This window comes from Dipteris shenzhenensis, chromosome 9, assembly GCF_047967505.1.
Source record: "Dipteris shenzhenensis isolate YYH24624 ecotype China chromosome 9, Dip_SZ_1.0, whole genome shotgun sequence".
Classification (NCBI taxonomy): Eukaryota; Viridiplantae; Streptophyta; class Polypodiopsida; order Gleicheniales; family Dipteridaceae; genus Dipteris; species Dipteris shenzhenensis.
The window spans coordinates 33748311-33772137 of NC_141604.1; the positions used below are offsets into that span (position 1 = coordinate 33748311).

The 23827-nt window shown below is 46.5% G+C and overlaps 1 protein-coding gene across 4 annotated transcripts in view; it reads left to right on the forward strand.

Annotated features, from left to right (window-relative positions):
* Positions 1–23517, forward strand: part of ATXRCC1 (BRCT domain-containing DNA repair protein) — a 44460-nt gene extending 20943 nt beyond the window's left edge. Inside the window, exons 2-8 of one of the 4 annotated variants that reach the window (XR_015541543.1) lie at positions 4410–5466; positions 5619–5807; positions 6547–6661; positions 6747–6882; positions 13952–14062; positions 14172–14258; positions 22665–22800. Coding sequence is in view for 2 of the 4 variants with exons in the window: in XM_087379344.1 (XP_087235470.1) it covers positions 4410–5466; positions 5619–5807; positions 6547–6661; positions 6747–6838; positions 13952–14062; positions 14172–14258; positions 22665–23036 (2023 nt within the window). In the remaining 2 variants the exon portion in view is untranslated. Of the gene's footprint in view, positions 1–4409; positions 5467–5618; positions 5808–6546; positions 6662–6746; positions 6883–13951; positions 14259–22664 lie in introns of all 4 variants that reach the window. The other 3 variants (XM_087379344.1, XM_087379345.1, XR_015541544.1) reach the window with 3 other exon arrangements.
* Positions 23518–23827: the final 310 nt, after the last annotated feature.

Sequence of the window (23827 nt, forward strand, 5' to 3'; positions counted from 1 at the left end):
TACTAAGTTCCGTTTGTGATATATATATCTTCTTCAGCCATTGATTGTCTTCAGTATTGTTTTATTTGTCTCCAAGTATTTTCTTTATACTTGCCCCATCGGAGGAGCGGCTTGAACTGCAGTGATCTAGCACTAGACGTAAACAAGTGCACACATGGCACCCTTGCGAGTGGCGCGACTTGCTTGGATATGAGATATTAACGGAATCCCTGGTATGCTCCGATCACCGCGTATGACGGCGGGCTCAGGTAAACCTTTAATAATAGTGAAGGTATCCTGCCGCCAATCAGGCGTTGGTACATGCTCACGGAGCCATTGAATCCCAAGGATCATGTCGCACCCCATCAAAGGTGTTAGAATGAAATCTCGCATAAAAATGGCCTTCTAAACCGAAAAAGTAAAATGGATGGCCTCATGCGTGATGTGTGTGCGTAGGTCGGGTGTGAACCCATCCATTGCAAGCTCATGAGGCATCAAAGTGCAATCCACTGTCTTGGCAAGCTCAGGGGAGATGGCCACCATTACAATGAACTGATGCCCATTAGCTGTGCCATACACTCAAATGAGCGTCTTCTTCTGGTCTGAGAGGTTGCCCTCTTCTTTCCTTGAAAGACCATCGTGGGAACAGCTTTCAAAGCAGGAAAGATGGCATTCGTAGTAGCTGAGGATGGTGGCAGGGGTAGAAGAGCCAATACATTGGCGATGTACGAAGTAGGCGCTTTCGCAGCCTTTTTGGCAAGCCACTTCGGACAATCCTTCTTGCCGTGCCCAACGATGTGGTGGCAATGAAAGCAACAATGTTCTTGGTGGTACCGCTTTTGTTTGTTGGGCTGAAGATAGCCTCCCATAATGCCTGCTTTAGCTTTCTCATCCGGAGTCATCGTTGGCTTGGACTCCTTTTGACCAGAAGCCTGGGTGTCTTTCTTTTCGTATTGGTTGTCCTTCTGATGATCCTTACCCGCTGTGTTGTTTGATTGTTGCGGGGCTTTGGAATCCTTTTGGATCTGCTTGGGCTTTCCTCCGTTTAGCATCATCTCTTGATTCTGGGCAAGAGTCAGCGCCTACTCGTAATTGGGCAGGTTGAAGTTCCGGTTGGTAAAATGGAAACTTTTGAAAAATTGCTTCGAAGAGCAGCCTTTATCCAAAAAAGCCCTTTGTCGAGATCGGGTTTCCCATTTAGCAAGCTTTCTTCGATCATTTGATTGGAGACAGAATTTGGCCTGACATAAGTGCATGCTTTCATCAGAAGACAAAGGCCGAAGGTGACTAAGTTTAGTCAGATTTTGTAAGGTGAGTTTAGCATGCACAACAGTCTTGTGTGGCTCGCATAAATGATTTACCATAATCCCGAATCACAGCTTGCATTCGAGCAACAAAAGCCTGCCATGCATAATCCATATAAAAAAGCATCTAAGAAGAGAGAGGCTGAATGGCATCAGAGACCATAGCTTTAAATTCAGCATGTTCCAGATAATTGATGCACGCATACATGCACGCACACACTTTCTTTTGGGTAGGAAACTATTCATTAAGAAGAATGTACATTCATAGCTGTCCCAAAGTGGAACAACTACTACTCATAAATTAAAAACACTGATAAAAGACTTCCAATTGGGCCAAAGGAAGGTCTTTAGGAGTATGCACATCTTGGAGAGATGGATGCAAGGCCAAGGTGCTTTCCTTTGATGCAGTAGACAAGTGAACCAAAGGAATATAGAAGAGGGTAAGTGGGTTACTATCTCAGCTACACGAAGTTGAAATCTCATCCCTTGGCACTCGTCGTCAAACCATGGATCTTCCGATGTGGGGAGCGAGCAGCAGAGCGAGTCGTTGGAAAGGACTTGGTAGCAGCATCCTGGACCTCGGAAACCAAAATATCTGAAGCATGTGAAAGGCTTGCGTCATCTCCCAAGTGAGTCGGTAGCTCGCGTGACAGGTGGCCCATATACACTGCAGCCAGAGCATGGTCAAAGTGTATTTGGGTATGGTGGGAGCTGGCTGGTCCCGTCCTGCTACTGGCGTGGTGGTTGATATGCTAAATGTCGAGTAGGAGTGGTCCGCACCGAGTGGGGGGGGAGGGGCCGTGAGGTCATGTACTTGTGTCACAAAGGCTCGGGAGCCTATCAAATAATCCATTGTGCTCGTCCCCCCTCCATGTGGGAAGCAAGTGAGGCCTCCACATGATGCCATCTGAGAAGGCCGTTATATATGATCAAGTGATGCATTGCTCCCATCTCTAGTAGGTGACGGATCTAACCCATAATCTGTGCATCCTCCGAGTGTCTCACTATACCTAGCTCTATTGGGTCAATCTCCGGTAACTCTAACAGGGTCGTCTCCAAAGTCAAGCAAATTGACTTGTCTACTCCCCGTTCGTGCATTGAAGTCACCTAACAAAAGGATCTCCCCTTGCCTAGAGAACTCCGAAGGCTACCTAAATTTGGGTATATGAAGAGCTCACTCGGACACAGCTCAAACAAAGACACATCGAACTCAATAAAGTTAAAGAAGCACATAAGGAGTGTAAGTGGGTGGTTGATCGAGATGGCAAGCATTGATTCGAGATTTCAAATCTAAACCCCATCATTCCAGCTTCCTGGTCGTCGCTCAGCCAGCAACAGGCATGCCACCAGGTCGCCCTAGCCGCCGCCAGGCCGTCGTCGCAACAACCTTAGCCGCCAGAGTCGAGTAGGGGAAACCCTAGCCTCTAGGGTCGTCGAACAGGCCTTCGAACAGCAAACTCTAGCCGTTAGGGTCTCACAAGCCATGCAGGTTTCCAATAGCAACCAACCCTAGCCACTGCCAGGGTTTCACAGGTCATTCCAGCTCGCAGTACTGTACAATTCTCTAACCCCTAGCTGGGCCGAACCTCTAGCCCAGCCGGGGGGTTAGCTCAGCCAGGAGGTCACAGCAGACGTGGCCAGCATGGACTGGCCGACTCTTTCCTCAAAATCTCCCTCTACCCCAGCAACTTCAATTAGGACACGATATGCTACAGTTGCAGCCATGACACTGCTTCCGTATGCATGCATGTACCTACAAGAAGGTTGAAAACGACCCATCATTGGACAACATGAACATATTTTTTACTTATAGCAAGTAGTGAGAGAGTTAAGGCTGGATCTAGAGGGGCCTGGCAAGCAAGCAGTAATTGATGAGGTTGTGAAGTCATGTAAGGCTTCTCCTCCTACTCCCCAATTAGTCTCGACAATCAAGGATTTGGTTCATACTGAAGTACAAACAATTAAGAAAGAAATGATTGTGGAGGTCGATACAAAGGCAAGTAAGACTGATATTCAAGAAGAGATCAAACAAAGCATAATGCATTGAAGATTAGAGTAGGGGGGCTGGAGGACTCTTTCAGTGAGCAGCCATGCCTAGCATTGAATGGAAGGTTGATGATGATGATGGAGCAACTAATATCTGGCACTATAGAAGACATGCTATCATTACACTTAAATCACGAGAGTTATGGATCAAGCTTCTTCAACAATCTTACAAGTTGAAAGGGACCACGGTGTGGATAGCTGAGGAACTCACATGAGCGCAATTGAAGAATAAGGCAATGGAATTAGCTAAGGTCAATTCTGCTAGGAAGGATGGAAAATGGGCAGTATACCATGAAGGCATAGCATTAATCAAAGAGTTTATATCCAAATCAAAAGACACTCAGTTTTAAATTGATGTATGGCTGATCATGTTTTTCAGACTGTTATGTAGGTACTCTAAATAATCAGAGTTGTTTTTGCACTCCCTGGGAGCTGCCATGTGCCATCCCTAAGCAAATGTACTAGATGGTTTTCTGCTGTCCCATAGACCTGTTGGTCTCTCGTGGACATTAATATACTCTCTCTCTCTCTCTCTTTCTCTCCCCACACACACACACACGCGCGCGCGTGCGCACGCATGCATGTAGATTCAGCCACATTAGAAAAGTGTGCTTCCCTTTTTCTTATGTAGAAAATCATATCCTTGCGTGCGAAGCCTTAAGCAGCATTGTAATATTTGTGCTTTTTGGAAGCAAGTAATCCCTTGAAAGTGAGGCTGGCCCGAATTTCATCTACTGTGCCAAAGTTCAATGTCCACAATAAGGCCAGAATTTCATTACTGTCCCAAAGGCTCATGTTTGCTGACAATAAGGCCAGAATTGCTTTCTATACACTGAGGTGGATTTTTAATTTGAGTTTTCATGTTTTTCTTGAGAGCAAGGCCAGAATGCAATATTATCAAATAAGGTTGGTGAGTGATGCCAGGATTGCATTCTTTTAAATGAGGTGGGTGGTTCTATCTTGACAAAGCCTTGAGATTGAGTCCAGAATTGCATCCGATGCGTTTTCCTCTCTATCTGAATTTCAATGTAAGTCCTTGCAGCTTAGAAGGGTTTTTGACATGGGTTTTTTGGAACGCAGGTGGAGACGAATCCGTATATCTTGTCGCCAGCCTTTTGGTTCAGAGGATCACAAGGCATACATTGGTCTTTCAAGGCTAAGTTTCAAACTGTGTAAAACAAGTGAAGAGATTGCAGCTGAAGCTGCAGGTGTCTGTTTGCAGGAAAATGTGAAGACTGGGCTTGCTAAAATGGTTCAGGATGCTTCATTAGATATTAGTCATAGGATAATGTCACAGGTGACAGAACCAAACGGGCAAACTATCCCATCAAAGGCTGAGCAAAATCAAGAGCCAGTCACAGTAGACAGTCATTCTCGAAGTCCTTTAGTCACTCATGGAAAGCGTAGACTTCCATGTTGGAATTTGGTAAGCAAAGAGAATAAGCCAGTCAAGAAGACCACTAAAGAGAAAAGAGATAGCTTTGACAGTGAAGCAACCTTAAGGGAAGAACGATCTAAAAAAGTTGCTAATAGTATGCCCAGTCAGGCTACAGACTCAATTTTGGGTAAAAGTGAGGGACAGAGAAGGACAGGCACATGCCAAGGGATAAAAACGCCACAGAGCATATCCAGAATTGATTGTGTCAGCTCTGGAGAGAGGAAAAGGAAGTTGAGTGGACCAAAAGATACAACAGGCGAAACTGATAGATCCAACATGGATGCCAAAACCCATAGAAGAGAGAAGACGAATCCTTCTCGTGTTTCAACTTCACCTGTGCCAGATGTGACAGCTTATAGCCAACAAGATGCTAAGACGCCTGAAAAAGGTCAAAGAAAGGGCCAACCTTCACAAAGTGGGGTGATTTCTCAAACTAGTAAACGTGAAGATAGTCACAGACAATTCAAAGTACCAGACAAGCTTCATTCTTCAAAGGATGGAATGCATGCAGAATCAAGCAAAGGGGATGAAAGAAAAAATCAATTAGATTCTCAATTTACAAACAAATCTGGGCAGAAAACAGCAAAGACAGAAAAATCACTTGATAGCCAAATCTTCATGACATCATCACAAAAAGACACAGAGACAAGCGACTTGAAAAGTGCTGATAATATGGCAAGGCATTTTTCTAAGTTCTTAGTATGTACCTCACCATCTTAATCCAAGCTTTCTCCTTTGTGGAACACTATTTAAATCAGTATTTAATCAAAGACTTCATTTGAATGTTATTATCTATGGAACCAGATTCCCATGGTATTAGAGGTCTTATGATATCCGCTTTGTTACCACAGGATGGGGTTGTGTTTGCAATATCTGGATTGGTCAATCCTGAGCGGGGTTTTGTCCGGGAAAAGGCACTAGAGATGGGTGGCCAGTATCGCCCAGATTGGAGCTCAGATTGCACAATGCTTTTATGCGCATATGCCAACACTCCAAAGTTCAATCAGGTTAAGAAGGAGAATGGTACAGTTGTGTCAAAGGTTGGTGTTATGATATGGTCATAGCTCTTTTAGATCAGGCAGCATGTATGTACTTTAACATATATAAACTATCTCAATTGTCACATTGTAAGGAAAAGTCCAAAGGAGGTGTGGAAATTCACAACAGTAGGTCCCAGCACACCTGAACGAAGGCTAGCAAACACACTGAATAATGAGATGCTTGAAGTTGAATAATAGGCAAATGGGCCTTCTTCTTATTGTGTAGTAACAAGAATGGAAATGCAGTCTACAGAGTCTTTAAGGGATCTTTCTGTGACCAAGTCTACCATGTGTTTTGATAAGTTATTGTTTGTAATCTACAATGTGAATTGACGTATTGCCAGATTGAGATGTGCCCCAAACTACAAAAGGATAGAGAATGATGTGGCCAGATTTGTTCTTTGTTTTTCAGTTCCTTTTTTCCCAGGGGCAGGGGGATTTAGCGAGGGGCTTACTGTAACACAGATAGATCAATCTATAATATCCATAAAACAGTGATGACCAGATTTTTTCTCCCCTGGTGGGAGAAAACATGTTTGAATGTTATGCATGTAATGTTAGTAAGCTAAGTATTGCATCTTTTGGTTCTGTTCTTTAATCATAATTATTGCTTAAAAAGCCTCTTAATGCATCAGATGAATTGAAGCTCTGTATACGTATGGACACTCTTTGTGGATATTTCATGAATGAGAATTACATCATTGCTATGGAGAAATTGTTATTCATGGTATATTTTCAGGATTGGATCCTTGAGTGTCATCGTCGGAGAGAGCTTTTGGAAATTGATACCTACATCATGCATGCTGGAAATCCTTGGAGACAAACTGAGGCCTCTGTTACTGATGAAGACAAAGGTTGGATTTAAGACTCTTCTGATTTCGACATCCTAAATCAACTGGTTGGGAGGTAAAACATGAATTTCTTTTGTTATTTGTGCAGAGTCTGGTAACAAGGCAACTAATAAAGACGTCTTGTCTATAAGCAGCCTTGGATCTGACAAGACCCTCCAAAATGTTTCTACGAAAGAGGAGGTTTCTCAATATCCAAATCTCTATATTTCCTCAAGAAATAAAGTGTAATGAACATAATTTTTGTAGCCCACGAAGTTTCTATTGAAGGCCATCATTTTGAAGGTTGTCTTCTTGAAGATTGGCTACAAAGCCAAGGGTTTTGTAAAAAAATATCAATGTGACATGTTTTTAAAATTTGTTGCTGCGTGACATGTTTTTAAAATTTGTTGCTGCAGAGGAATTGAAAATTCGATTATCAATCTTACATGTGTGCACAAATTTCTGACCTTCAGATTTGACTTTAACCTGCATATTGGGAAGGGGATGGGGGAGTTTTTGATAGCTTTGCTACTAGGTTTCATAGCTGACTGATAGTTGCTGGTCTTTATGTAAACATCAGAAGCTTGCAATAAAACAGGGATTGTTTGTCTGCTGCATTGGAGGCAGGCCTCCTTTCTCAGGACATGTGGCTCCTCTTATTATCCACACATTATTAATGGAAATAGAAATGCCAGATGGAGAGTCAATCCGTGTTTGTCAGCAGGCTATCCATTTCCTTCATCCAGGGAATCTATCTTAGCTCTAGGCATATCCTTCTTCATGATACTGCAGCATCTGTTTTTGGTATCGATTTTGCAGAACATGTGCATGTTTCCTAATGTTAATTGCCTTTTTGGATGCGAGGATCCTTATAGCACATGCCAGGTTAAGATTCATAAGATAGTATCCCAAGAGAATGACCAAGAATGGACCTTTTCATGACACATAACCAATTGATTTTCACTGTTGAGATTTAAAAATCTTCAAATGACAGACACAACTTAGAAAGGCATTGCAATCATTGACTATCATGAAGTTCAAAATGTACACACGCTTCCTTTTACAGGATGAGTTTGGGCATGTTCCTGAAATCATCGCAGACAAGCACATTTGACAAATAAAACGAAACCTTGCCTTGGTGCATAATTCTCTCCAGTTTGGTCCAAGCAACCTGTGAAAACCATAGCATTAACAAAGAGAGGAAGATCTAGCTGATGAACTAGGCTGGGAAAAGGGAACACCACTCAACAGCACCTGTTCTGGCAGTAGAGGGCATAAAGACCGGACTTTAGTCCTTAAACAAAGTGATAGTCTTCTCTAGTACTTAGAGATATAAGTAGCTGGACATCCTAGCTGGCATGGACATTAGCTGCATGAGGTTTCCCGTAGCTTCTCATGGGCTGTCCCTTAGCGAAAGGAAGAATTATCCATTCTGGTGCCTCTGTTATTGACTCGAAACGTTGAGCCCGTAGCCGAATTTTTTCAAGCTTAGTTAAAGATCGCAAAAAGTCGGGCTTCTGGTTCTTGCATATTACTGATGCTCCTGTTGAGAGCATCTGTCATGAGCCTGTGATATTATCTGTTTTGGCCAAATTTTTGTGCAAAGCATAAAGTGGCCTGTGTACACGTAACTCTATACTTTGTCTCTCACAGGCGGATGTTCTGCCAAGTTACACAACCCTTCTCTTGCTTGTTAAGGAAAGATGAGATGTTTGTCCTTTCAATTAAAATTTTTCCTTGGTCTCTAGTAATAAACTCCTCTTCCAAATCACTTCATTCCACCTTAGAATATACAGTGAAGGCCCTGGCATCAAGGGTTTACGTGGGTTGCTAGAGCACCTTCTTGTGAAGTGGCATACCTTCTACTATCTGCTGGGATACCTCCTCCCAAATGTATAGAAGCACCATTAAAGTGCATCATGTCTGGCGATGGCCTCTTTTGTGCTAAGGCTGTCTGTGCTAAGGCTGTCGTGGGTCATGTGCTACTATTTTTTCTTTCAGCATGTTGTCTCCTTAGCAGTCTATGAGGCATGATGCTTTTGAGAATTTTGAGTCCCATTCTTTGTGCAGTTTGTTATATCGTTGAGGAGCTGGTTAGAAAGATCAGATGTGTCCATCGTTTACTACTTAAAGTGGGCATCCTAGACCTATCTTGTGGCCTGGTCCTCTACCAATCTGGATGGTTGAGTGAGTCCAGATTGTCTTTTGGGTTTTGACCTAGTTAGGCCTGTAACTCCCTTCAGATGAAGCTACCATGGCTATTTGTAACCCCTATCCTGGGTCGTAACCCACAGTTAAAATATGAATGACGATGATGATGATGATGATCCTGTTAGTGTCCATTGGAGGCTGAATATGATCGATGAGGATTTTAATTGCTCAAGGCGTTTGTTTTCTAGTCTCCATGACTTGGGCCATCCATGTGCCCATAGCATGGGCAAGTATTCATCCTTGGCCATCATTTGTTATATGTCCACCAATAAACAAGCAGCATGAGTGCTCCTTCCTCTATCATTATAGAATGCTTAGCTATACAAGTCCTAATACTGATTTTGGGAGCTGAAGCACGAAGTCCTTTAACTATGTTGACTTCACCGTTTACACTGCTTCCTTAGGCTTGTATTTGCATTCAACTAGGTCATATAACTTAGATGTGTGGCGGGTATAGATGAAATTCTTAGCATAGTCTATGTTGTATGCTGAGGTAAATCTAGGAGCGGATAGAATCCTACGATTTTCCTTCTTGTGAAGATGGTTACTATTGCAAGTGTGCTTTGGGAAGCATGATTTCCAGTAAAATTTAAATAATCTACTTGAATTAAACTAGCTGTAAAACTATTTCATTTAAAACAAGTAACACCTCATACATCCCCACATGGCATCCAACGAGAGTACCATTTAGAAAGAATTGGGAAATAAGGAAATATGGCACAGCATGTGGTGTAAGCAACGACAGCCCTTACTAGGATAATCCCTAGATTTGAACACAAACAGTGTTTAAGAATCTGGAAGGCACTTTCCCAGGAAATTTACACATGGTTGCTGAATAATCATTACAAAGTATATCTTCTCAGAAATGGAGCACAACAATGGAAATAATTTTGTATGTGCTCCACAAGTGAGCTAGGAGAGGTCCCGATAAGAAAATAGCTCCCAAACTCTGTATCTGGCTAAATTTGTCAGAGTCGTGCTTATGCAGAAGCGCCCTTTCCAATGAATAACTTAATAAACTTAGAATTTTATAATTTTCATGATTTTCAAATAAAAATACTGTTCACACACATATCCATATATCTCATATGATAGAGAGAAAAATAAGAAAGAAAGAAGAGACACCGACACCCGACTGGATGTGAATAGGGCTCAATCCCAACTGGGCAAGCCCAGTTGTATTTTATATTTTATGATGCTTAGTCCAATCAAAATTTGATACAAATCTTTGGACAAAACCTTGAGGACTCTTGAGTACTAGTCCTAGACCAAATAATGATTCTTTCAACAGACTAGCTCAAATACAGCTATACTTTCAGAATTTCCAAGAAAATGAATAGAGAATGATAATAATGTTCCAAAAATGTGGCAATAGGAAAAGAGTGATGGTTACATTCCCTCCATCGCCGAAACAATTGTCCTCAACTGACAATAACTAGGCGGGGGTACTCAAATGTAAGGCTTCATACAATTGAATGAGATGAGGATAGTTAATAAGATACTAGCGATCCATCCACTTTGCATTTGTAGTGGGGTAATTCAAAAACTTGAGGAGATACTTGCATTCATAGCATCCTTCCCTGTACGCTTGTCTTGATGATAAAGAATATGCTCTGGAATGATAACTTCATTTTCATCTTCAACCTCCAAAAGCTTTGTATATCTGGAACCATCATACTTTGAGGTCTTTTGCTGCTTTGTGGCAACGGACTTCTTGGCTGTCCCACTTTGAGTCCTTATGGTGTTCACCATGATGAAGATCGACTAGACACATGTATGACACAATCTCACACACAAAGAATCCTAGATTGACCTAGGACTAAATTCCAAGTAATATCAAGTTCTTCGATTGGAAAGGATGATTGGTCTCTGATACCTGTTAGAGTCGTGCTTATGTGGAAGCGCACTTCCAATTGAATAACTTAATAAACTTAAAATCCACGATTTTCAAATAAAAATAATGCTCATGCACATATCCATATATCTCATCTGACAAAGAGAAAAACAAGGTGAATGATATATCTATAATTCATTAGGCCTGCCTGTGTATGGGTGAAATGCCCAAGAGAGCCCATAAAATTGTAGGCCAATGGAAGGAGATGAGTGTGCAAAGAGCAGTAAATGAGAATGGCCCAAAAGCCATACACCCAAATCATTAATTTTCTACAAGTGCAACAACCACAAATTAACACCTAAGAGAGCATAAATAATAACAATGATTTTATTTTTCCCATCTCAAAACCACAACCTTCACTAAGGCTACCTACGGCAGGCCAATAAGAAAGAAAGAAAAGACATCGACACTGGACTGGGTATGAATAGGGCTCACCCCGCAACTAGGCAAGCCCAGTTGCATATATATATTCATGATGCTTAGTCAAATCAAAGTTTGATAAATATATTTGGACAAAACCTTGAGGACTTTTGACTACTAGTCCTAGACCAATATAATGATTCTTGCAAGAGACTAGACTCAAATACAAATATGCTTTCGGGATTTCCAAGAAAATAAATAGAGAATAACCTCCAAAAATGTGGTTGTAGAAAAAGAGCCATGGTTACAAAATTTCAGGAAAGGCAAGGGCTCAGCCAACAGGTATCAATGTCCCTACGTGAACACTGCCACATGACCTTTCCATTGTCAGTATCTGAAAACCACACTAGCTGAATTTAGAAAAAAGAATCCTCAGCCAATGACATGCTGTAGTGCTATCCAGTCAATGTCAATGAGCAGAAATAGTCTAATAACATTAAATCAATGCTCCATGATCAAATCACAGCCAAAGGGAGTAGTTGAGCTCCTAATGAATCACGATTCCAATTACTCCTCCAGATCCAAATGGCAATCACTTCTATGTGCTCAACAATAAAATCCTTAGCCAATCATCACTACAGATGCGCAAATCTGCAAATTACATCTGTGGAGGATGTCGGTTTGCAGAAGCAGTGTCCCAGTGCAAGAACAAGCGGCAGTTGAAGTCTTTTTGCAAGCTGAAAGCATGTTCAAGTACAAATCATAGTAAGAAACACTCCAGCTCAACAAGTCGCAGATTAGCAAGAGGGACAGTGGCTATAGAAGTGTAGATAGCATGCAGTTCAATGTTCAAGAGGGCAAGGAGGAGGTAGGAGCTAGATTCTAACTTGGAACCAACCAACTAAACTAGGAAAAAGCAGTTGGAAAGCACAAAAATCAGAACAATTGAATAATTTTTAACTAAATAATGAAGATTAATTAGGGTTTAACTGTGGGGTACAACTGGTTCGCCCATTGTAGTATATTTCTTATTAGATCCCAATCGGCTGGTCTGTAGAACTGCAGTTGAAGGGTGAACCATCCTGTGAGGGTGGAGTGAAGAGGGGCAGATTGCTACTCCTCTCCTACTTCCTACACTGGCTGTGCCCGTAGGCTGATTTTTGCCTCCAGGATTTTCCCAAAAACCTTGACCCTTACCAAATGGTTCTATAATTGCCCAAGTCATTCCTATTTCCACCTTTATGGAGGGGCTCAATCTTTTAATTGTCCATTATAGAGAGAAAGAGAAAAAGAGGGGGTTGGGAGGGGGGGGTGGTGGTGGTCCCGGCAACACACTAACAGAACTGGTGTACCCTCAAACCTTTAGATAAAATTCTCTTCACCTTTTGTTACAATTATAACCTTTAGAATTTAGCCTTTCCAATGTTTGCTTGTTTCCCTAACCTGATATGGTGACTTGGTTACGACATCTGGCAAGACTCTCCTCACCAACGTAAAAGGTTTCCCTCAAAATATCTGGCTAAGGTTTTTGTACCAATGTTATCAGCATTAATCTCTACTTTGGTAACTAAGTCACCAGAAAGGTTTCTAAAATGGGTTCCGAGGTAACGTTTTGTTCCTCAGGGGGCAAAACATTCAAGGAATGTTTAAGCACAATCATGCAGTGGCCATCATCCTAGTAGGAACAGTTGCATGATAGTGCAATTTGCACAACAATAGGGTGTTTCGTCCAAGCTGTGACGTAGGTGCATAAATCCTAGATACGCTTTTGTCATGACTATGTTTGGCAAGCGGTCTGCTAGATCTGGCAGATATGAATATGGCATAATCCCAAGCCAGCCATGCATGTGAAAGTGAACTTGCTCAATAGCGTGGATAGACTGGTCTGACAACAGTCATTGTTACACTTATCACGACTCTCTGTTGTCCACCACATAAAGCACACGGGAGCTAAAGTCAATACTGCTCTGAAATGGATTAAGGTGGCATTATTCCCCTCCATATTGGCTTGCCCCTGGCATTGCCGAAGACTGGGACCAGATTGTTAGTTCTCCCACAATGTACAAAGCGTACAGGAGTAAAGTAAATACTGCTTTGAAATGGATTAAAATGGCAGTGATGCCTCTCCACATTTGCTTTTCCTTCACATTGCCAAGGATTGGGACCTACCATAGTTGTTCTCCCATTGAGTGTAATTTATCTTATTTCTTTCATTTTCATGCTTGGGCTGAACTCTGACCTCTCTGCACTATGTATAAACTGAGTCATGAGACAAGCAGTGTGATGCACCCTCATCCCCTTCATTTTATATCATGAGAAGAAAGACATTTCACTTATTTGTTAATAAGAAAGAACTGCTCTGAAATGCATTAAACTTCTTTCTCAACCAGAAAGCAGATAGCACAAGATTATCCAAGCTATCTGCAAAAATGCAGTCAAGTGCCTTGTTAGGTGCAATCACCTGATATTTTCATTTTAATGCATTTGAAGATGTGCGTGTCCTTTGAGGACGTGGAAAAGGAGTAAAGGACTGCATTGATCCTATTGAACCTAGGGATTTATGTGCTCATGTGCTCATGTGCCTACGCTGCATTGTGTTTAAAGGATTGAGAGCTTTAAGCCACTGCCATGCATGGTTTCTGGTCATGAGAATTAAAAAGAAAAAAATTGAAGTGACAAGATTTGAGGGAGAGATCTTAGCCCCCAATAGAGCGGAAACATGTTAGTCTGCAGATGAATGCTTTTTAACTAGAATGCCTTTTAGAAGTTTAGGTTATTATGTAATCTTGCCTAGATGGTCCGGCCTTTTTTTTTTTTCTGGTTGAATTTGTTGTGTACTTTGAATGCAGTGTATATCTCCAGAATTCACAAAGACAGTTGCAAATCTGTCAAAAGTGCAGCAGTGGGTCCACGAAGATGTTGCTTCTAGCATTGCATGGCTTCAACAGCAAGAAAACCAGGCAATGGACCTTTTTCTAATCGAATTCCGACAAACTTATGACTACATTGAATTTTAGGAAGTTTTATCTGAGTTTTGTGGAATCTAAGCAATACTGGGTGATTGTGTAGCCTGAGGACAAGGAGCTAAAGACTATTGCTATCCAAGGCATTCTACTCTGTTTAGATGATGCAATAGAGTGTCTTCATGGCAAACAGGTAACTTGAATAAGTCAGTCCCCCTGTGTGTGTGTGTGTGCCTCTCCCTCTCTCTTCCTTTGTTCTCTTTGCTTCTAGTCTTTAATATGTGTCTGTGGAATAGAGAGGGTATTTGAAGAAAGGTTCTCGCTGACTAGCCTATGAGTAGAACTGTTTTTAGGCAGATCTACAGGCAAGGCCTTGCCCTAGCCATCCTTTGCATGACTTGGCCACTCAAATCTTCTAATAGATGGTTCTTTTTCTGGTAAAAAAAGACTTGGCCACAATGCTTAGCTGATGTAACTTTCCACTAGCATTCTTTTGTCTGACATTGTTTTCTTTTCTCTTTTATCCTAAAACTAGACATGCATGATTCTTTTGGAGATCACCTTAAACTGAAATAAAGGCTGAACTTTTCTTTGGTAATCTTGACTGTGAACGCCTACGTGTTCAATTTATGCAATTAGGGGCACATGACATTTATTATGTCTGCAAAGCTAGATCAGGGCTGTTTTTTTTCTCCCCCGTCTTTCCCTCTAGAGGACCTGATCATTGTGAGCATTAAATATTGTTGCTCAGAGCTAGAATAGTTTGGTCTCAAATTCATTCAAAGCACATTGTCCTCTACTGAGCCATTGTTTTGCCACAAAGCGTTGTATCAATGCTTGAGAACCTTAAGCCTAAATAAACGTCCCTTTTTCTTGGTTATTCTAGCTAAGAATATGTCAGTAACCCTTTGCAACCAGGGACATGAGAGCATTTATGTCTAGAAAAATGAGATCAGGGCCACCTGCACTTTTGCTTACTCTCTCAAGTTTTAGATGAAATCAGAATTTCGTTTCCATTTATTGAAAGGAAAAGATATGTAGTACTTCAAAAAGGACGACAATTGCAGTCATGACTGACCAAACCCAAATAAAAAGCAAGCAAAAAACTTAGCGTAAGGAACGCTGCTCCTGCGAGCCCTTCTCCCCTCGCCATAGCCTCTACCTCCCTACCTTCCTTTCCGCCTCGCCTCGCGCCCCTCGCCCTTCGCATCACCTCGCCACCGCCTTCGCTTCCGCCCAGCCTCGCCGTTGCCTCGCCCTTCACCTCGCCACGCCCTCGCCTCCGCCCTCGCCTTCGCCCTTCGCCCTCACCCTCGCCCTCGCCTTCGCCCTCGCCCTCGCCACGCCCTCGCCTTCGCCTCCGCCCTATACCCACCGCCTCGCCTCGCCTCGCCATCGCCTCTTCTTCCGCCTCACCTCGCCTCGCCCCGCCTTCTCCTCTTCCGTCTCACCTCGCCCGCCACAGCCTCGCCACAGCCCGCCCGCCTCGCCTCACCTCCTCCTCCGCCCCGCCTCGCCTCGCCACAACCCCCCGCAGCCCTGCCTCGCCACCGCTTCGCCGTTTCCTCTTCCACACCCAGGCTCCATCCCTCGTCTAGCCCCCCCCCCCCTTTTTGGTGGCAGCCTCTTCCTCATCGGAGGTCTCGTAGTTTGTCTTGGCGGTATGGCGGCTCCCTGCCCGGAACCGGAGGCCCAGCCGGACCCCCCCTCTTCAGAAGCCTACCACGTGATCTTGACAGAGCAACAGTCGTCCCGGGTACAACGGGTTGCCAATGACTTTGCCCACACTTCAGTCTATGGCAGAGTCATTGGACACTCTCCCTCCAGACCAGCCATCAGGGATTGGCTTCAATCCACTCTTATGCTAGAGGATAGCCACATCGAGGAGGTGGCCCTTATGGGAAGGGGCATCTTCTGGCTTAAACTCTCCACTGCGAAAGCTGCGAGCAACTTGATTGCTGGTTCCCTCACATCTGTGGATGGAAAGATCATCATGATAGTCCCTTGGTACCGAGGATTCAGCGCAGCGAACTTTGATGCGCGTTTCCGCATACCTCGCCACCCAGTGACGCTAGTATTTCCAGGCCTTGCTGCTGAGTTGCGGCCGATAGTCAGGGACCTAGGTTTCCACTTTGGCTGGGTGATGCATGACACTTTTGTCGACGCGGTTGCTGCAGCAGGAGCTCCCAGAGTCCGTGTGGTTATGGCAGATCCTGTGTCCCTCCCTGCAGTGATTGAGATTGTGACAGATGCTAGCAGCATTACTCAGAGCATGGTAGTCACAGGACAGCCAGGCCAGTGCCTGAGGTGTCATGGCTTTGGGCACCTGGCTGTTGCTTGTCCGCGCTTCTCTAGCCCCTCTCGGCCCCCCCCGCCCCCCCCGGCAGCCCCCTCCCCCTCCCTCCAGGCAGCCACGTCAATCAGAGTAGGGGCAGCCGGAGTCCGGTCCAGAGGTGGCTGGCGGCTGGACCAAGGTCAGAAGGAAAAGAGGAAAGAATAAGAAGACTTCTGACAAAGGCAAGGAGGCAGAGGTTACCCAGCCTGCAGCAGTGCCTCAGCGACCTGACAGGCAGCCGCCCCAGGGTCTAGGGAGAGCTTCTTCTTCGTCTGTAACCCGCCCTCCGTAGCCTCAGGTCCCCCTCTCTCCTGATCCCCAGCTCCCCCCCACCCAGCCCCAGCCCCTACCCCAGCCGCAGTCCCCTTCTTCCGACCCTCAGCATCAACCCCTGCCTCTTTCTCTTCAGCCCCCGCCTCTTTCTCTTCAGCCCCAGTCCCAGTCCCAGCCCCAGTCCCATCCCTCCTCCCCCGCCCCTCTCAGCTCTTCCGCAGTGTCAGCTTCACTGGTGGTTTCTGAGCCGCGTGCAATCCCCACTCCCCCACCTCCGGCCCCCCCGCTAGTCGCTTCCGTGGAGTTTGTCTCTCCTACCCCACAGCCTCCTTCCCCTTCCTCACCCTAGGCAGGGCACCCCGAGACTGCACCACCCCTGGAGCAGCCTTCCTTGTCTGCTAGTCCGGCTCCCTCAGTTGCAGATTCTGGCGGGCCTCAGCTCCAGGAGAGAGAGCTCCCTCGCGACTTCTTCAGGTCCGGTCCCTGGGATTACTTGGATGTGGCCGACCTCGGGACCTTCCCAGCTTGCCTCGACATCAGTATCTTCTTGCTCTGTAAAGGGGCGGATGGGAAGATCGCAGCCTTGGCCCCGAGGGATGGCCCCAGCTTTGCTTTCACTTTTCTCAGCGACGGTACCGAGATTTGGACAGACGACTCGGTCTGGGAGGCTCTCAGAGAGCAGACGCACGCTCAGATTTGCTCCTGGATAGGTTCGACGGGTGGACAGCTTCTCGAGACCCAGTGGTCCGAGGGTGACGTGCGCCTACGGTGGCGATGCGCCGCCAAGCGTTTCAGATTGATTGTGATCCTCAGGCCCCCTCTGTCGTGGCCCCTCCCCCAGGATGTCAGAGCCTGGACACCACAGAAACTTCGCACCTTCTACGGGATGACTACCTCAGAGATCTTGAGTTGGCTCGAGAAAGCGTTTGTCCATGGCACCAAAGGCCTCACGCCTTTGCTAAAAGTTTTGAAGAACGGGCAGGATGACCCCGCCTCCCCCTCCAAACCCTCACAGAAGCGGCAACGCCTTCATTCCGAACTACCAGCCTCTTCATCGACCTCGGCCGCGAGCAAATAGTTGTTCGCAGCCTAGCAGTCCTCATCATGAGCTTACACCTTGTCTCCTGGAACTTCATTCTTCTGGCACTCGTGGTCCTAGGTTGCTCATCTTGAGACATGAAGTTCAACCAGCAGTGATTGGTCGCTTGGATATGCTGCTCCAGGAGCATAAGCTTTCAGTGGCTCATACCCGTAGCTGTGGGAAGATCCTCCCTGGACGCTCTCACACTTATTGGGAGCTCTCGATCGGTGCACAGGGGAGGAGTGGCGGTGTCTGCACTTCCGTTTGTGAGTCGATTGCCCAGGGAGTTTTTGGCCATGGTACGTTGATCCCAGGCCGTGCACTTTGGGTTGTGGAGGGCTCCAAAATAGGAATCCTCAACATCTATGCACCCACAGACCTCCGACGCAGAGCCATCTTCTGGAGGACACTCACAGAGATTCTCCCAGACATGGATTCGTGGATTGTTGGAGGTGACTTCAACAATCTGGAGACTTTGGAGGACCAGCAAGGCAAAGGACCAGAGTTTACAGGTATAGCTCAGGCAGAGCAGTCCGCTTGGGACTCCTTTCTCTTCGCGACAGGAGGTAGTGACAGCTGGAGAGACCCGTCCTTCCGCCGATGGCACCGGAGCTTGGACTTCTCATGGGGTTTCCGCAGGGAAGGGGGCAGACTCCTGGAGAGATTGGACAGATTTTATGTTAGTGATTGGGCCATCAGCAGAGGTGGTCAGGTGGGTGTAGTGCTAGGGACGACGCTCTCCGACCACGCGCCAGTGCTCTTGTCACTAGACTCGGCAGTTCAGTCCCTTCCTCCCCGTTCGTGCAGGATTCCTGATTCCATCTTCTCTAGGGAGGAGGTGCGCAGTAGTATCGGTAGCCTTTGGGACAGAGATTGGGGTGAGTGCGTGGATCTGGTAGAGTCGGTGGTGTAGGCTCTGCAGGAGTCCAGCCAGATTTGCCAGCTCGCAGCCCTTCAGGTTCGCCAGGAGTGGTGGGGCAGAGAGAGAGCTCTTCGTAGGGACCTCGCCTCCATTCAGCGGCTCCACCAGCAGGCAGCTCCGGGTCGGAGGAGCTTCGGATCCAGGCCCTTCGAGCCAGAGTCCTTCTTGAGGAGACTCTCCAGCGTCGCTCAGAGTTTTCTTATCACGCCTCCCTCTCTTACTGGGCTCGGAAGGGCGACCGGATGAGCAAAGAGTTCTTTAGGACGCATGGCCAGAGGGCAGCAGGTGACCAGCTCCGGAGTCTTAGGACAGCAGAGGGTCACATCATTACCGACCAGGAGGAGGTCTTGGGGTTGGCTACCAACTTCTACAGGACTCTTTTCAAGTAGGAGCAGCTTGCTCCCCGCACTAGACGTTCCCGCGAGGAGGTGTGGAGGCACATCCCGGCCCTTGTTCAGCCCAGCATGCAGACGACGCTAATGGCACCGTTCACCACTGTCGAGATGCAGGAGGCCTTGATGGCCATCGATGGGCAGAAATGCCTTGGTGAGGATGGGCTTTCTAGAGCTTTCTTCACCTCTTTCTGGGATCAGATCCATCAGCCCCTCCTAGCAGCCCTCCAGAGGATTTTCAGCAGCGGACATATGCCAGAGAGCCTATCTTCGGGATTGATCTGCCTCATCCCGAAGGGGGGAGATCGATAGGAGATCCGTCAGTGGCGCCCGATCACTCTCCTCACCACTGTCTATAAAATCCTTGCCAAGATGATCAGCGCCAGAGTTGGGCCACTACTTCCTGACCTCATTCATGACACTCAGACAGGCTTTGTCTAGGATCGCAGTATCCTGGATAATGTCTTCACCTTCTCAGAGGCGACGGAGTGGGCTCAGCACAGTGGGTCGCACTTAGCCATCCTACTTCTCGACTTTGAGAAGGCCTACGATCGAGTGGACTAGTCCTTCGTGGAGGGTACTTTGGAGAGACTTGGATTCCTAGTGGAATGGATTCAGGGTATCTCAGCGTTATACAGGACAGCTTCCAGCAGGGTCATCATCGGCGGCAAGATGGGAGAGCGATTTCGATTGGAGAGATCAGTGCGTCAGGGTTGCCCACTCGCTCCTTACCTGTTTCTCTTCTTCGCCGAGGCGATGACATACTATCTTCGGGCGAGATCGACAGGGATCCGGGGTGTTCGCCTTCCCATCAGGGAGGACACGGAGCTCCTGGACTCGGAGTATGCAGATGACACAGCGCTGTATGTTCAGGATGATGAGATGATGCTGGAGAGGGTGAGGCTGGCCTTAGAGGTCTTCTGTTCGGCAGCCGGTGTGAAAATCAACTGGAACAAATCAGTTGGTTTTCTCACAAACTCTGGGGCTTGCTCACAGTGGGGGAGATTTTTGGGTTTCAGATGGATCCCGCGGGGGCAGACTACTAGATATCTCGGCTTTCAGGTCGGCCTGGACATCACGCCAGCTCAGCAGTTTCTCCCGGTGCTAGATTCCATACGACGGAAGCTGGCTTTTTGGAGCAGTGCTAAGCTCTCTCTTGCAGGTCGTGCTCTTGTAGTCAACCAGGTTCTCCTGGCCACAGCCTGATATGTGGCCTCTTGTTGGTGCTTCTCGAGATCCTGCATGGCACAGCTCAGGAGGATGGTCCGGAATTTCCTGTGGTCTGGGGGGGATGGTCTCAGAGGTACCAGAGCCAGGGTAGCCTGGCAGACAGTCATTCTTCCACAGGCTGAGGGTGGCTTGGGGGTCATTGATCCTGAGCTTCAGAGTCAGGCCCTGCTGGGCAAGTTAGTTATCCGCGGTTTGACCCCGAGGGGGCAAACGTGGAAGATGTTACTTCAGCAGGGGATCAGTTCTTGTACCGCGCGCCGAGGAGGAGAGTGGCTACCGTCCCTCAGGTGGATCTTTACCTCTACACCGCTTACCCGCCCCCGCTCCCCGCTCATTCGTAGCCTGCTCACGGTTTGGAGGCGACTCCGTCTCAGTCTCCTGCAGTCGCCTCCTAGCAGTCAGGAGGAGATCGACCGCCAGCCGCTCATCTGGAACGATCTGGTCAGAGATGCCTTGGGCCTTCAGCTGGGGGAGAGGTCGCATATCTCGTGGGACGGCTGGATGCGGGGGCCTGCCCGGTCCCTTCGAGTTTGGAGGGACACTTACAGACACTTGGAGACCGTTGCTCTAGCAGCCGCAGCCAGAGGTATCCGTGGAGCTCAGGCGAGGCGCACAGAGATAGATGGAGCGATTCCTGCCGGTTGGTTGGTTCCACCCGAGATTCAGATCCTCATGCCTGGTGATGCCGGTTGGCTTGGACAGTTCACCCCTCGTGGCATCCCACTGGTTGTTGCAGGCCGGCTGGACGACACCTCTATCTCCTTCGCCATTTTGGGGGACGGCCGACTTAGGAGAGAGGGTGCGCTCATCGACCCCCTTCTTTCGTGGCAGAGGGTCCGTGTCATAGGCCTCATGGGGAAGGTTTGGCGGATCGATCCTAGTATAGAGCAGGATCAGCTGCAGTTATGGCGCCTCTGGCTTTGGGAGGGGCGGGCCCTGTCAGAGCTTGATTGGGACCCAGGAGAGTGGAGATGGCCAGAGGTTGTGGCAGACCAGGGGCCGACCCCTTTCTTCGCTTACAGCACGAAACTGGGCAGGAGCGTTCTCGGGAGGATGCAGAGCAGACCGCCCACCCAGCGGCCCAGTTGGTATTCTCAGGGTATTTCCAGGCTATTTTTGCAGGCCTTCTGGAAGGCCTTGTGGGAGAGCTGGCGGCCGCGGAAGATTTCCTACTTCCTCTGGCTACTCGCCCACAAGGGTCTTCTAGTGGGGAGCTGGTTGCGGCAGATTGGTTAGGATGGACTCTGTCAGATTTGTCTTGAGGACGAGGAGTCACCAAAGCACTGCCTGTGGAGCTGCACTCGCGCCCAGGACGTGTGGAGGTGGGCCTTCGGGATCCTTACTCGCGCAGCACCGGAGTTAGGTTTGATCACCTGGGGCGCGTTCTACTGGTGCAGCACCACACCTGGATATCACCAGTTGTTCGAGGCAGGCCCGCAGGACCCTATGTTCCTTATCACACAGGGGACTTGGGGGCCGCTTGAGGGCATCCCGTAGCACTTGGCAGAGGCGGACACAGGATCTCAGGTGAGGCAGCCAGTTTGGGAGATCATTAGCAGCATCGTCGGATGGCACAGGTCATGGCCAGTTCCATGGAGGTACCTCTCTTTCGACTGCCCAGGTCATGGCCGACATCTGGAGCGAGATTATCCACACGCTCAGAGGCCAGTGGGACCAGATCCAGGGGGATTCCCGGGCTGGCCGGGAGAAGCGGAGACGTTTCCTCCGAGATTGGGATACGCAGGGCCTCTTCTTCGAGCATACTTCTTAGGGCCTTCAGTGGCGCTACTCACCGCCTCTTTGGCTGTTTATCCACACCTGCCTGATCCCTCCGTGAGAGAGGGCTTTTTGTTTCCCCTTGGGCTGCGTCCGATTTGTGAACGCAGCCCCGTCAGATGCAAAACTAACCCCATGTATCTTGTTTTTTCGAAGTAATATAATCAGCACTGTTTTTTCGGAAAACAAAAAAACCCAAATAAAAAGCACACAAAAGATAATATGCCCTTTATTCATGTACCGGCGGTATGTGAATCCACACTGCATCCAATACAAATCCGTTCGGTTGTCATGGTCCCTGGTTTTTTGATGTTCAGTGCATATAAGAAAATGAGAATATGGTCACTGTAAATGCTCCTCGCTGTAATCAGATCTTATTATTTGTGCAAGAAATACAGTGTTCCCCTAGCCTGCCTCTACAGCTAATTTCAATCCAACCTCAACTCCCAGTGCTACAAAATAGTGTAATGAATGAGATGAGCTAGAAATGTTACGAGTCAAGATGAGCTTGTGTGAGATTAGGCATAGCATTTTTTCATTATATGTCTCTTTGACTGGTATATTTGATCATTTGGAATTTTCGTTGTCAGAGCTTTAAAAATGTTTTGGAGAGTTGGGCATTTGTTCCACGGGCAGTGCAAGAACTTGCAGCTAGGGAAGACACGGCAGATAGGATGGGAAAGTTGAATCATAAGGACATTCTACATGAAGCTGAAAGGCTGAAGTGGATATATTTGGAGGAGTGCAATAAAATAAAAGTCGACGAAAAGTCAAACTTCCAGTCTGCTATGGAAGGAAAAGAAGTGAATGAACATGAGGAGGATGATGATGCAACTGAAATGATGTCAGACGACAGAATAAACGAGTCATTGGATTGGGAAAGTGATGGAACAGAACTTCTTGATGAGGATTTTATTAAAGAAGCGCGGCAGAACATAAGCATGATGCTTACAGATTATTGATTTTGCAGCATGGGAAGTTGAGTCAGTGCATTTTTGTTTAATATCCCAAATCTTTTCATTAGTTCGTCAGAGATGAGCTGAACTACCTCTTCGATTTCGCACAGCCAGAGATCCTTAGTGATTTAATTACTATTTTTTTGAGAATTGGTCCTAATGCACAAGGACTTGTAAGATCAAATCCCCCCCTCCCCCCCCCCCCCCCAATCTCTCTCTCTCTCTCTCTCTCTCTCTCTCTCTCTCTCCATACACACGCGCATGCAAAACACGCATGCATGGAGTTTAACATAGAATCCCTGTGGTCGAGGGAAAGCCAGGAAGGACAATCTTGGATCCTAAAAAACAAACAGCACTGTTCTTTGCACGTGGAAAGGTCTGCAATATAGACCTAGAGATTTGGGATGCAAGATAAGGTGGACTCAAATATGTCCAGGACATCATCGCTTTTTACTCTTTCTAAGGGCTTTTCGTACATTTAAATAAATCAAAACCAAAAAGTAGTGGGTTTATACCATTTCATAACTTGGAATATTTAGAAAGCACTCATGATTGTATAAAGTGATGCTTTAAAATAGTGCTTTTTAGTAGTAAATGTCACTTAAGTGTACCACCTTATCTTGCATTTACCCTGAATGCTGTCTTGTCTGTCTTTTGCATGCCAAAAGGAACTTTGTAACAATGATAGTAGCAGAAAGATATTGAAAGTAAGGATCTAGCATGCTACAATAATGGATCATAAATCTGTGCAAATTTTCAAAGCAAAAACACAAAGGCATCAACAATGAGTTCAGCCT